General features: G+C 38.9%; 1 protein-coding gene across 1 annotated transcript in view; it reads left to right on the forward strand.

Annotated features, from left to right (window-relative positions):
• LOC127420964 (4-galactosyl-N-acetylglucosaminide 3-alpha-L-fucosyltransferase 9-like) overlaps nt 1-11,777 on the forward strand; it is a 50,029-nt gene extending 38,252 nt beyond the window's left edge. The window contains exon 2 of the mRNA XM_051663620.1: nt 9,929-11,777. Within this exon, the coding sequence (XP_051519580.1) occupies nt 9,929-10,249 (321 nt within the window). The 3' untranslated portion in view covers nt 10,250-11,777. The remainder of the gene's footprint in view (nt 1-9,928) is intronic.
• Nucleotides 11,778-13,908: the final 2,131 nt, after the last annotated feature.

A 13,908-nucleotide genomic window follows, 5' to 3' on the forward strand; every position in this document is an offset into this window, starting at 1 on the left:
CCATTTTTTTAAAACCATTATAGCGCCACTAAGAGGCAGAGGTGCGTCATCTTTGTGTTTGTCCTCAGAATGACCTCATACATAAGTGTACCAAATTTGGTTATAATAACTCAATCTGTTCAAGAGTTATAACCATTTTAGTAAAAGTGGCCACACCCATTATGAAAGTTTTGGCATACCGTTTTAAAAATGTACAATTCCTTTGATAACTTTTCATTTTGGGACTCCAGAGAACGTTTCTGCACTTGTTTGGTTCCGATCGGGCAAACGGCCTAGGACGAGTTCGTTTTGAATTTTTTTCAAACAATCCAAAATAGCGGGAAAACGAAGGGGCAGAGCAAAATTCTATCGGGGATAAAACTCTTCGGCATGAAGCAAGGAATCAGAGGAAAAAATAATTTTGTTTCTAGCTCTTACAGTTCAAGATTTATGGCCCAAAATGTGATTTTTGTTTGTGTTGTTTGCAATAGCGGCACCTAGTATCTGAAGGATGTGTGTCTGTACGCATGAGTAGTGTTGGGGATTTGGAACCATCCTGCCATACAATAGGGTTCCTGCACCTTCGGTGCTTGGACCCCTAATAACATTGCCCTGATAGCACACTTACATCACCAAGATGTGTATTTGATGCATGTTTACATCTGGAAGACATATTTTTTTAGGTTGTTTGCTCATCTGCAATATGTCAAAAAGATGTTTCCTCTCGGATGTCAATAAGACATTTACTAGATGTCTTTGAGACATTTATGATTTAGAATATTTGTAAATATGATCATTTTAAGATGTTTAACAGATGTTAATTAGAATGCAATGCTTTTCAGATGAAACAGACACCTTGAAGGTGTGCGTAAGCTATCTGGGATCGTTTGTTGGTTCGTTATTTTTCTCTATGCGAGTAGAAGTCGTACAGTTTCTTACGAATTTGTCATCTTGTACTATCATGACTTGTTGTCCCCATTCCTGTATACCCTGGGCCTCCCAACTTTTCAAAATAAAGTGATCTATTTTTACTCTTGCAATGTCCATTTTGATCAATCAATTTGTCCTCTCATTTTTGTGCCCAACACTCCTCATTTTCTGTCCAATGAATGCACATTAAAGGGATAGTTCACACAAAAAATTAAAATTCTCCCACCATCATTTACTCACCCTCATGCCATCCCAGATGTGTATGACTTCGTTCTTCTGCTGAACACAGATGAAGATTTTGAGAAGAATATCTCTGCTCTGTAGGTCCATACAATACAATGGCCAGAACTCTGAAGATCCAAATATTTTTGGGTGAACTATCCCTTTAATGCCAGAATACCACAAAAAAAAGTTAAAAGAGCTATTTCCATATCAGTGTCATTGACAGGTTTCTAATTGAGGAGCTGACATCTTCACAAATAAAATCAAAGGTAACATTTGCATTTTTACAGCATTAATATTTATTTTAATTCAATGTTGGCACTAAACTAAAAACTAAACTGCCAACAACAACAACTACAAGTTACATCAAGATATTTCAGAATTGTCTGAAAATTGCTAAATCAATAATTTCTAGTACTAATCTTATAAAAGTTATGTCTGTTCCTCAGTGTTAGAATCATTTAATCTGGCTTGCAAAGTGTGTTGCTGTTTTTTCATTCTTTTTTACAAACTGTGGGACAGGAGAAAATTATTTTCTGCGTTGATTGAAAGCGTGCCACAGATAACCTAAACATTTGCTTCATGCGGTAACATCTAAATGAACTGTTTTTATGTTTTAAGTCAAAAATACTGTGGCAGATCTCTGCCTTCTCTATGAAGGAGGAAGCAGGAGCCGGGTGAACAGTTCATGGAAGACTTTAATTAGACACAGTTCACTTGGACACAATATAAAACTGCTTTACAGCACACACTCGCCGGCACACACACACACAGCTCCGTGTGCCCAACGTAGAATGCACACGTTCATTGGCTGCATGCATCTCTTACTCTCTTTAACTGGAATCTCCGGATCCTCTCCCGGCTGATTGGGGGTAATTCAGCGCCAGGTGTCCATCCCTTTGGCCAGTGGTGTAGTAGTGTCTGAAGAGGCGGGCATGCTGTGAATTTGTAAAAAAACATACACTCACCCAGTCTCAAAAATTCATATATTTACACTTATATAAAAGGTGTAAGAAAATGACATTTTTCATTACTTAACAATTTATGGTCCATTGTAACCATAATCTCATAATCTCATTTGAACTTACAAAATGTATGTCAGACAATTTCTTGCTGGCATGTTGTACAGTGCACTAATAAAACTTGATATTAAATATCTAATTAAATTAATAGGTTTGATTAACTGTTCTTTTAATTAACAGTAAAACGGGCTTTATACTTACTCTAATTAATAAACTAATACATACATTACCTTATGCATAATAACCTGTTAACCATTGTATAGGTAATGACTAATGAGTTTAGTAATGTTCACGTTAACATGTTATCTTATATTACGATATACAGTACATAATAATGAATGATTACATAAAATTATTTGTTTTATATGTGTACAAAAAATTTATTTTCTGTGTATAGTAAAATAGCTTCCCTATTAAATTAAGATGATTTGATATCACAAGGGAATAAAGGCACCACTGACAGCAGTAAAAGACAGAAAAAAATTATATTTGATACAATTACGGGACATCTTGTCATCTGGGAAAATGCTGCAACTGGGCTGTTTAGAGAGAAGCTCTGTACACTTTTTAAAATAAAATAAAAAACACAATTCACTCCATGGTGCTGCGGCATCACATTATTATAAAAAGTTACGGGTCAAAAGTCTACTCGTTGTTCTGATGGCCATACGATCATCACTTATTTTAGGTGGGTATACGCAAAATCCTAAGAAAGATAGGTGGGACTACACTACTGCTTACGGCCCAGCCATGCCTTCCTCGTCACATACCCCCATCACCCGATTCAGGCCAGGGAGCCATCCGGCCTGTCTTATTTCCCGGCCCAACGCAGAATGCACACGTTCATCAGCTGCATGCATGCATGCATGCATGCCTGCCTGCCTGCCTGCCTGCCTGCCTCTCTCTCTCTCTTACTCTTGAACTATCGAACCGGCATTTTTGGCTCCTCTTTAACCCTCTTCCAGCTGATTGGGATAATTCAGTGCCAGGTGTCCATCGTTACGGCCCAGCCACACCCTCCTCATCACAAATATTTTTTTAATATGCCTAAATCATCTTCACTGGTTACACCTCCAATGAAAGTAATTTTTAGTAGTTTTTTAGAAAGTGTTCAGCTTTCGTGCCATATTGAACTGTTACAAGAGACCAGGGCTAGCTGTCACATTGCACAAGTTGTAAAAAGGGCTATAAAGTGTAAAAATGTGTGTTTTCTCTTGCTGTGTTTATGTTGGTTTAAAAAAAAAAAAAAAACATTTTTACCTTCATTATGTAGTTGACTCTTGCCTTAAGGTATGCCAGTGTGGTTTCATTGTGTTCACTTGTTTACCCAACAGCTAATAGAAAAATTAAAAATTTGAGTTGAGGTTTGAATCAAAAAATTTACTCAGAGACAGTTTGGAACTAGGTATTTGATACAAAACAAACATTTGCGTAAAAGGACTTTTAACCTTTTAACCTTGTGACAACTTCCCTATATGTGAGAACTACTGTATATTCAGGCCCTAAGTCTCCCCTATATTTACAGCTTATTGGCTGGAATTGAAACAGGCAGTAAGAGAAATTTGAAAAGGGTAGTGAACAATGCACCATCTCAGAATTCAGTCTTGTTCTCAGGAATGTTATCAGAACATCTCAGAACATGACCGACTTGACATGCAGGACCTGTCACAGATACCACACGTACATCTCTGAGATGTCTGTTTTAGGTCTTTTCATCTGAAAAGCATCTAACATCTGCTAAAGATCAGATTCACAAACATTCTAAATCGTAAACGTCTCAAAGACATCTTCTGAATGATCTTCATTTGGTGTGAGAACAACTGGAATTTAACAATAGAGTGAGAATGTGGTTGTTTATGGTGACCATAGCCAAAGAATTAACTTGTAGGACCAGTATAGATGAGCATTGAAGTTCTCTTCTTCAAACACACAGCATAGGCTCACGTGGTGCTAGTTTATCTCATTGAAACAGCTAATTTTCCCGGATCCCGCCACGTAATAAAACAAAATAAAGAGGTAATTCTGACTTTTTATCTCACAACTGTGAGATATAAAGTCGCAACTTGGAGAAATAAACTCGCAATTGCGAGATATAAAGTCACAATTGTGTGATAAAAACTCGGAATTGCGTGATTAAAACTTTCTCAATTTTGACTTTAGACATTATTTTCAATGGCATTTCTCGTCATCGTATCACGTTCTCTCGATGCAACAATCTTACAAATCATTAGAACAATTAAGGTAAAGAGTATATAACCATACTATACGGGCATAAAACATTTGAATTAAAAGAGTCAACATTTGTTGTAGCAATAGTATAATGCCAGAGAACGCTCAGATGTGCTTTCATCGCCTGACAGGCAGTGAAAGCACATCTGAGCGTTCTCTGGCTTTATATTAATTAATATGTTTTATGCCCGTATAGTATGGTTATATACTCTTTACTTTGCTAATGATATATTTGTAAGAGTGTCGCATCGAGAGAACATGACACAATGACAAGAAACACCACTACAAATGCAAAAATGGTAACAATTTCGTGATATAAACTCACAATTGCGTGATAAAAACTCACAACTGCGATTTTATATCTTGCAATTACGAATTATAAAGTCCAAATTGAGAGAAATAAAGGCGTAGAAAGATGAACTAAATTGTGCCGAAGACAAAAAATGACAAAAACGGCAATTGCGAGTGGGGTGGCCAATGGGGTGGCCAGGCTTTGGTCCATGGTGGCCACGGTCACCTCTTGCCACCCCCTAGCTCTGCCCATGTTGCCAATAGTTTTTAAAGACACACAAATTCAAAAGGAATTCAAGCTATGCTGAATGTATTTCATTCCATTTCTATTACAGAATTAAACAGTTGTAATTGGCCACTCATTTGTTTTTTTTTTACATGGGGGAGACTAGACACAATCTAGAAGGAATTCTAAATAAACACATGCTTGCTGTTCTTTGAATTCTGGCATTGTTTTTGGTCTAGGACTGTTTATACGTGCAGACATAAATGTTTTTTTTCTTCTAATATGCTGTTGAATTTGATTCCAACATCTTAGCTGATCAGTGCACAGGGAACCTGCTTCTCAGGAGACACCTGACAATCAGATATTTGCACACCATTCCTAAACTCATGGCAAGTGAAATATTTTATGATAAAAATAAATAAATGAAAAAAATCAGAGGAAAGTCTACAACTTGTTCTTATGGTAATTAAAAACAAATGGTTCAGTTATACGGTAATCCTTCCACCGGATGGTGGAACACTGCCTTATGTGATGGATACGGCAACCAAATAAATTAATAATTAAATGGAGACAAAGTATTTCGGTTGAAATTAGTTTATTAGCATTGCCTACTTGTTGAGATCGCAGTGTGATACAAGAGAAGTAGGGCAGATAACTCGCAATACCCAGATGAATGGTAAAATAGGCTTTCGGGCAGGCAATAAAGTCACATAATAATAATAATAATAATAATAGTCTAATAATAATCTAATAATAATAATAATTAAAAAAGAACGAGTCAAATCAGTCACAACACAGTCCTGGTGCTCTCCATGATCGATTCGATCTAGATATATTCTTGATTAAGCCGGGGAAATTAAAATGGTGAAAAGTGATTTCAAGTCCAAAACCAACACAGGCATATGCAGTGGCCTATCAGACCAAATCTGAGGACTCAGAATCCTAAACAATCACATCCTGCTCTTTAATTTGTCTGATTATAGACCTATGTGTAAACATTAAATTATTATTCTAAAATAAATATAAACACGATAATACAAAACGACCTATACTGAGCATTTGATCTTATTTCTGCTGACCAGACAGTCAAACGGGAACCTGATTCTCCAGACACACCTAACTGTCAGGTAGGCTACTGGTGCACTATACAGGTACTCAGAACAGTGACATATTTTCAGGGAATGCAAGGCAGTAAGGCAGTAAGGCAGTGGTAAGTCTAAAAGTTATTAATGGGGATCGGGTTGAAATATGAAAGCAATAGGATAATAGCCTACTAAAATTAAATCCGGCGATATTGTCTTTTGTCTTTTGATATTGTCTTAAATACAAGACATGGGAGAACATAAACCAATGAACAAACAGAACTCATAACAAGCTAATTAAACAATAATCCAATGAAAACATGACACAAGAACATGGAGGGAAAGCAGAAATCACATGACAAGGGAAACAGGAACACATGACATGAACCAGGAACTAGAATTTCAAAATAAAAGACATGAATCAACACAATACACATGACATATCCCCCCCACTAAGGGGTGGCTCCCGACACGCCAACACATAAACAAAACACGTAAAACATGACATAAATTCAAAGTTCTGTAGGGAGGGGGGGGTGTCTTGAGATGTGGGGCGTGGCGTGGCGAGAAAGGGTGAGGGGCATGGGACCAGGGCAAAGTCCGTGGGGGGTGAAGCCATGAGAGACTCGAGGGGCGGAGCCATGGAAGGTGGAGCCGTGAGAGGCTCGAGGGGCGGAGCCATGGAAGGTGGAGCCCAGAGAGTAGCCGAAGACTCGAAGGGCCAGGGTGGAGCCGATGGCAGGGAGGACCAAGGCGGTGCTGGAGGCTCGGAGGAGCAAGGCGGAGCTGAGGGATCGGAAGACTGAGGTGGAGCCGGTGGGACTGAGGACCAAGGTGGAGCCATAGGGAAGGAGGTCCCCGGTGAAGCTGACAGATCGGAGGGACGAGGCGCAGCCAGAGGATCAGAGAGTCAAAGTGGAGCCAGGTGACCGACAGACCAAGGAGGAGCCGGAGGGACGAGGGACCCCGGCACAGCCGACAGGCTGAAGGACCGTAGTGGAGCTGAGGGAACGCCGAGCTGAGGCAATGTCGAGGGACCGACAGGCCAAGGCGAAGTCCAGGGCTCGGAGGGTCCAGGCGGGGTCGGAGGGCCTAAAGTTCCCCTTGCCTGCTCAGGAGAACTAAGGGTGGCTATAAGGGTGGGAACCATCTCCAGGTCCCACTGCTCAGGTGTGGCTGTGACGTGGCATGGAGCAGGCTGAGGCGTTGCTGGGACGTGGCATGGAGCAGGCTGAGGCGTTGCTGGGACGTGGCATGGAGCAGGCTGAGGCGTTGCTGGGACGTGGCATGGAGCAGGCTGAGGTGTTGCCGTGACGTGGATCTCTGGCTTGGCGGCGGCCATGACGTGGAACTCCGGCTCGGCGGCAGCCATGACGTGGAACTCCGGCTCGGCATCCGCCTCCCCCACAGTGAACGGGGAACCAATGAACCATAGGGCGAGGTCGATATATTGAGCCAGGCTGAGGGAACTGCGACCGCCAGCCATCAAAAAAGAAATGGACTCATTCAGTCCAAATCTAAAACGGTCTTTGAGGGCAACCTCATTAAAGTCCACCTGGCTGGCAAGACCGCATAAATCCTCAACATAGTCCTCCAGGGGACGATTCCCCTGATGTAGGCGCAGAAGTAAAACTGCTGGGTTCATGGTTGGTCAAGTATTCTGTAACGTGGTTGGCTGCTGACAATGATGGCAAGACGAAGACGATGATGAAGATGAAGAACCCAAGTGCAGTTTATTAATAAACGTGAAACACCCTAACTACAAACATGAAGCAATCATAAACTTGAGACTTGGCTTGACCTTGACTTGACCTTGACTTGACCTTGACCTTGACCTTGACTACAGCATACCAAACACATACCATCACATTCAATACTTGACAACTAGACAATGAAAACATGAGGGCTTAAATACAAGACATGGGAGAACATAAACCAATGAACAAACAGAACTCATAACAAGCTAATTAAACAATAACCCAATGAAAACATGACACAAGAACATGGAGGGAAAACAGAAATCACATGACAAGGGAAACAGGAACACATGACATGAACCAGGAACTAGAATTTCAAAATAAAAGACATGAATCAACACAATACACGTGACAGCAATGTGTTGCCGCTAGCTTTAGCGTGTTAGCCAACCACATTTCAACAATTGTATCTCAAACAAAATACATGTTCACACAGCATGGGGTGATGGTAAAGCATTCAACTCGCATTTAAGGCGCTGTCTTCACTATAGTTACTACATTCTTCATTATTTACAATTGTTTTGTGAGACCAGAAATGCAGCCAGGTAATTCCGCCCCAAATCGCTACACAGGGCAAGCCGCAAGCGCTGAGTGCATGAAGTGTCCAACACTCCACACTGTGTTTTGACGGTTGAAGAAGTATATCATCCGGGTAGCCATAGTTCACTTCTTTTTGTTGCATTTTCAGTGTTAACATAGGCTACTACTCGCACTACTCGCACTACAGAATTTCGTAGAATAGTGCAGAAGTGTGCGGTTTGGGATCACTGAGATTTACAAATATGCTGAATGTTTTATTGACATTCGAGAAAAAGTATGGCTATCAGGGATAGCACATGTACATCACCCAGACGTCTATTTGGTGTGTGTGTTTACATCTGGAAGATGTCTTTTTTTAGGTTGTTTGCTCATCTGCAATATGTCTATGAGACATTTCCTCTTGGATGTCAATAAAACATTCAGCAGATGTCTTTAAGACATTTAAGATTTAGAATGTTTGTCAATCTGATCTTTTTAAGGTCTTTAGCAGATGCTAATTAAAATGCGATGGTTTCCAGATGAAATGCTCTTAAACAGACATTTTAGAGATATACTGTACATGTGCTATTTGGGGAGTAGTAGTAGGAAAACAAGATGACAGTGTCTTTCCAATATTTGTTTATTTATTTATTTATTTTTGCTCCAAAACGGCATAAAATATTTTTCTGCATAATTTTTCCATTTCCCCTGGCACTGTTTTTTCTTCATTCACAAGTTGTGCCTACTTGGAAATACCTGAAAAAATATATTTTATATTTTAATATAGGCCTATATATTATTATAATATATATACCATAATATGTATCTATAAATATATTTTGTTGCCTGCGTTTCCAAAATCAGTTACTTGGGGTCCTTGTCCTCCAGTCCACTGATAGTTTTCCCTATTTAACCCCTGCCAATTGGAGCACAACTTTCCAACACATTTCCAACCAGGGATTCATTTATTTTGTTTTAATCAAATATTTTATGGCAATAATCAATCAGTTCTTTATTTTCTTCTTCCCTCCCCATTAAAGGATCAAGATGATGTCCATAACTTCCTCTAAAACCACTCAGAACATATTAATTGCCATGTTTTATTTTTATTTATTTTTATTTTTTTGCATGTTTAGTGGCAATATTCTATGTGCACTATGAGCCAACCACAAGCTAGTTTAAATGTCCTGCTGCTCACATCCACATGAATAATGTCACTGCAGAAATCTGCCTCAGTGTTTTTAAGATGCAGAACCACACCCATATAGAAAACAACAGCTGCACTGTGGACGTCATCCTGGGAAGACAACAGATAACGATAACACCACCAAAACACGATGCTGCAGGGAAGAAAGATGATCCAGACACTATTGTCTTGATCTGGATGTGGCTTTTGGTGCTAAATTTGACCTTGGACCCTGTAATTCAGCCTACAATATCCAAGGCTGTCATATAACAGATGACAAAGAACTGTATAACCACGTACATGGTGTAATGTTTCATCATAGAGATATCAGGTATGATTTATCTAATATGCCGAAGCTACCACGACCAGTATTTCAGAAATGGATATGGATGAATATGGAGTCTCCAGCCAATTCACCACAAATTCCCCAGCTGAAGGATCTGTTTAATTTGACTTCAAGTTATCGTCAGGATTCTGATGTCCAGGTACCTTACGGTTGGCTCTCAGAGGCCACAATTGAGGAGAAAAATGATACAATCCCACAAAAGGATCAACTAGTCTGCTGGATAGTAAGTAACTATAATTCACACCATAAGCGTTCATATTACTATACTGAGTTATCGAAATACATTCACGTGGAGGCTTTTGGAGGACATTTCAACAGGCGCATTAATGGTGATGAATATTCAAACGTGGTGTCTAGTTGCAAAAAAACTTGGCTCCTACAAGTTGCATATTTTGAGAACAAACTTCAAAATCGGTCATTTCTCACCTATAATCTCATCAAGTTTTCTAATGTCTATTAATTTATTTTTCTGACATAACTATTCTTGAGTGTCATTATTAATATAATTTTAACTTTCATTTCACTTCACTTGACCTTGGTCTCATTTCTTATGGCATGTTTGTCTCCCTTCAAAAAAGCAAGGTTTAATTATGTTTATTTGTTCTTTTTGACATGTTGTACTTAAATAATGAGTTACCCTTTTTAACGAAAAGTAGCCAACTAATCAATGAAATTTGGAAACTAGTTGATAAATAATTAGAACCAATGGTGTTTTTAGACAAATTTTCGCTGTTAAGAAATGGGGCTTTGTTGATATCGCAGTTTATCAAATGAGTCACCATTGTCCTGATCTGTACGGTAATTTAACTTGGCTGTCCATTCTGTGTGAGAAAAGTCTGTAGGTGTGATATCCCAAGGACATCCGAGTTGTTTAAAAGTGAACGAGACACCGCCTTTAGTAGCATTCATAGCGGACATGTGAGAAGATAATGTGATGAGTGAGTCGTGTTGAGAAAATAATTATCTGCTTGCTAAAAAAAAAAAAAAAAAAAAAAAAAAATGATGAAAAGGACATGGAGGTCTTAAAAACAAACAACAACAAAGCTTTAAATCAAATTACAAGTGCCTGAAACATGTACATTTTTTACAGGCCAAACAAATCAAAAGAAAACATGCAAAAAACAGGAGCACTGTGTCATCATAAATGACAGTTTAATAGCCTTTTATTGATTTGTTGGGTGTTTTTAGTTTAGAAGATAGCAGGTCATATAGTCTAAAATGTGATTATGAGAAAAAATAGTTGCTAGATCTGCCAAAGTTTCAAGGTTCATTGCCAGGGCCATAGCTAGGAACAACCCATATCCTATTCCCCACGAAGAGTGCTATGTAACCTATCTACGTGTATATGAATATAAACATTATGTTTTTAAAAATCGATTAAAATAATCGTAAAAGATATAGATACAAAAATTTATATAAACAGAAATATAAAAAAGCAAGTTTTTCTTGAACAGCGAAAATTGCTCTAAAAAAACCCAACAACCATGGCATTCTTATTACCTTAAAAAAAGGCTTTATTATAATATGGCTGTCACAAAATGTTTAATTCTACCAAATTTGTCTACAGCCATGGACTAATAAGAGGCTTTTTAATGTAAGAAGAGTACCATGGTTATTTTGCTTTTTGGACTAATTTGTACCTGAACTAACCTCTCTCATTTTTAATCATAGAATCAAAATATCGTAGGCCTACCACTCAAGATCAATAGGCCACTCGACAAACATACTGTAAAATATTTCACTGTTATTTGTATATTTATGTATGTACTCCATATTTTGATTTATTTTATTTTATAAACATTGTGTTTGTGTGTGTGTGTGTGTGTGTGTGTGTCTTTTGGAAATGTTTGTATGTTTTCTAGCAAAGGCACAATAGGATTCACTAGTCAAAATGCTTCTATTTCAAACTCTTTTATAATTTAATGCAAATATTTTCATTATAAAAAATGATACCAGGTAAGATGACCCCTTGGGCAAGAAGGTAAATTTGTCCCATCTGTCATATGATGTTTATAAAATGCATAAAATAAATCTGATATCATTATAAATAATGTCTTTTTGTCATTTAATGTAAAAACTAAACAAAATATTGTAACTTTGTTGTTTCGCTATTAAGCTGAATAATGATATACATAAATAATGACAGACAAATCATAGCTATAACCGTCAGGTATTTTGCAAGTGAACCCAAGTGCAGACAGTCAAAAAACTCTTGTCTTTTATTAAGGAAAAATATGAAAACAGGATGAAAAAAGTAAATACAAAAGGCCGGGACAGAGGTCAACAGGGCTGAAAACTAAAACTCCCATGAGAGAGCAAAAACTAAGAAAAACAATAAACCTCCCTCCCTCACTAACAACAAATGCAGAAAACACTGGATCAGAATCTAAAAATAGAAAAAGGTCAAAACCAAACCGACAGGAAAACATGAGAGAAACAGGAGGAAGAATCCAGCACAAGACAGAGCACATAAGAGGAATAAAGAGGAGTAATCAAGAGGTAAAATGAGGAGGGCAGGTGAGGCAGATAATCTGGGAATTGAGGGGATGGTTCAATGGACACAGGGAACAGAAACAAGATCATGAGTGTTAAGATCCTTCCATTAGAAAGTAATAAAAAAAGACAAGACAGAAGGCAGGACCTTGACAATAACAGAATCCCAGCCAAAGAGATTCATCTAAAAGCAAAAATGTTGGCCTATTTTATGAATTATATACCATACAGGCCTATGGATATATATAGACACCCATATTTTTAATTGAAGGGATGTTATCATAAGAATCGCCCAATTTTAGGGTTCCCCCACCTCCACAATCATAATTTAACCCCTGCCTTACGCACCAGCGAAACTAGCGTGCATCCATATTGAAAATTTTGTCTTGGAACTTCTGGTTTGGCATTTTCTGTATATTGTACATATCTGTGGTGTTTATGTATAAGTGTACTTAGCTTGCGAAGTGGAATAACAGGTTGTAATGTTGCCAAAAGTTATGAGTATTTTAAAGTGTTTAGGGGGTGTCATTAAAACTAGAAGTAGAGGGGGAAGATTTTAAAACAAGAGTGTTGTGAATGTGGGTTAGCAAATTAATTTTAAAAGTACAATTGTAATTTCCAATGTCATAAACTTGCATGTGAAATAATCCCAGATGCCACTGTTTGAAATGTCATGTCAACTACACATTTTAACACAAGTTATTAACAAGTTGAAATCTACAAATTAAGCAGAATTACATGTATAACAATTAAACACTTGTAGCATGAAAAAGTGCTGTGTCATAATTGTCCGAATGTGATCCGCCAGGTCCGATTTACCTCCATGGCTGTCAGAAAAATGAACAGTGACAGCAAAACACCTCACTAACATTTTCAGGTAGTAAAGGGGTGGTGTAGACTTACACCATCAACTTTTGGTAAGGCAATGCCAAGGACTGAGCTGGCTTTTCTGTGTAAGCAGGGGCTGAGGCAGGACTTATGGTCTGTAGTGGCAGTTGGTTACCATTAGGGGGTAAGGCACGGACTAAATGTCACATTAGTGGCTTACTACCACTAGATGGCAAGGAAGGGACTGGCAGCTGGCTACTTTTAGAGGGCAAGGTAAGGGCTAAAGGCTACACTGGGCGCTGGCCACAACCATAGGGCAAGGAAGGAACTGAAGGCTATGTCAGCAGCTGATCACCACCAGAGAGCAGAGAATGAACTTTAGGCTGCACCTTCAGTTGGCTGCCACTAGAGGGTAAGGAAAGGTCTGGCAGCTGACTATTACTAGTGGGCAAGGAAGGGATTAGCAGCTGGCTACCAATATAAGGTAAGGAAGGGACTGGAAGATGCACTGGCAGCTTGCTACCACCAGAGGGTAAGGAAGGGATTGGCAGTTGGTTACCACTAGAGAGCATATTAGAGACTATAGGCTGCACTGTCATCTGGCAATCACCAGAGGACAAAGGGAATAAAGACTGCACTGGCAGCTTGCTACTACTAGAGGGCAAAGGGACTAGAGACTGCACTGGTAGCTCCCTACCACTAGAGGGCAAGGAAAGGATTGGCAGCTGGCTAACACTAGAGGGAAGGTAGGGACTAGCAGCTGGCTGCCACAAGAGTGCAAGGCAGGGAGTGACTATA

The sequence above is a fragment of the Myxocyprinus asiaticus genome, chromosome 30 (assembly GCF_019703515.2).
Source record: "Myxocyprinus asiaticus isolate MX2 ecotype Aquarium Trade chromosome 30, UBuf_Myxa_2, whole genome shotgun sequence".
Taxonomy (NCBI): domain Eukaryota; kingdom Metazoa; phylum Chordata; class Actinopteri; order Cypriniformes; family Catostomidae; genus Myxocyprinus; species Myxocyprinus asiaticus.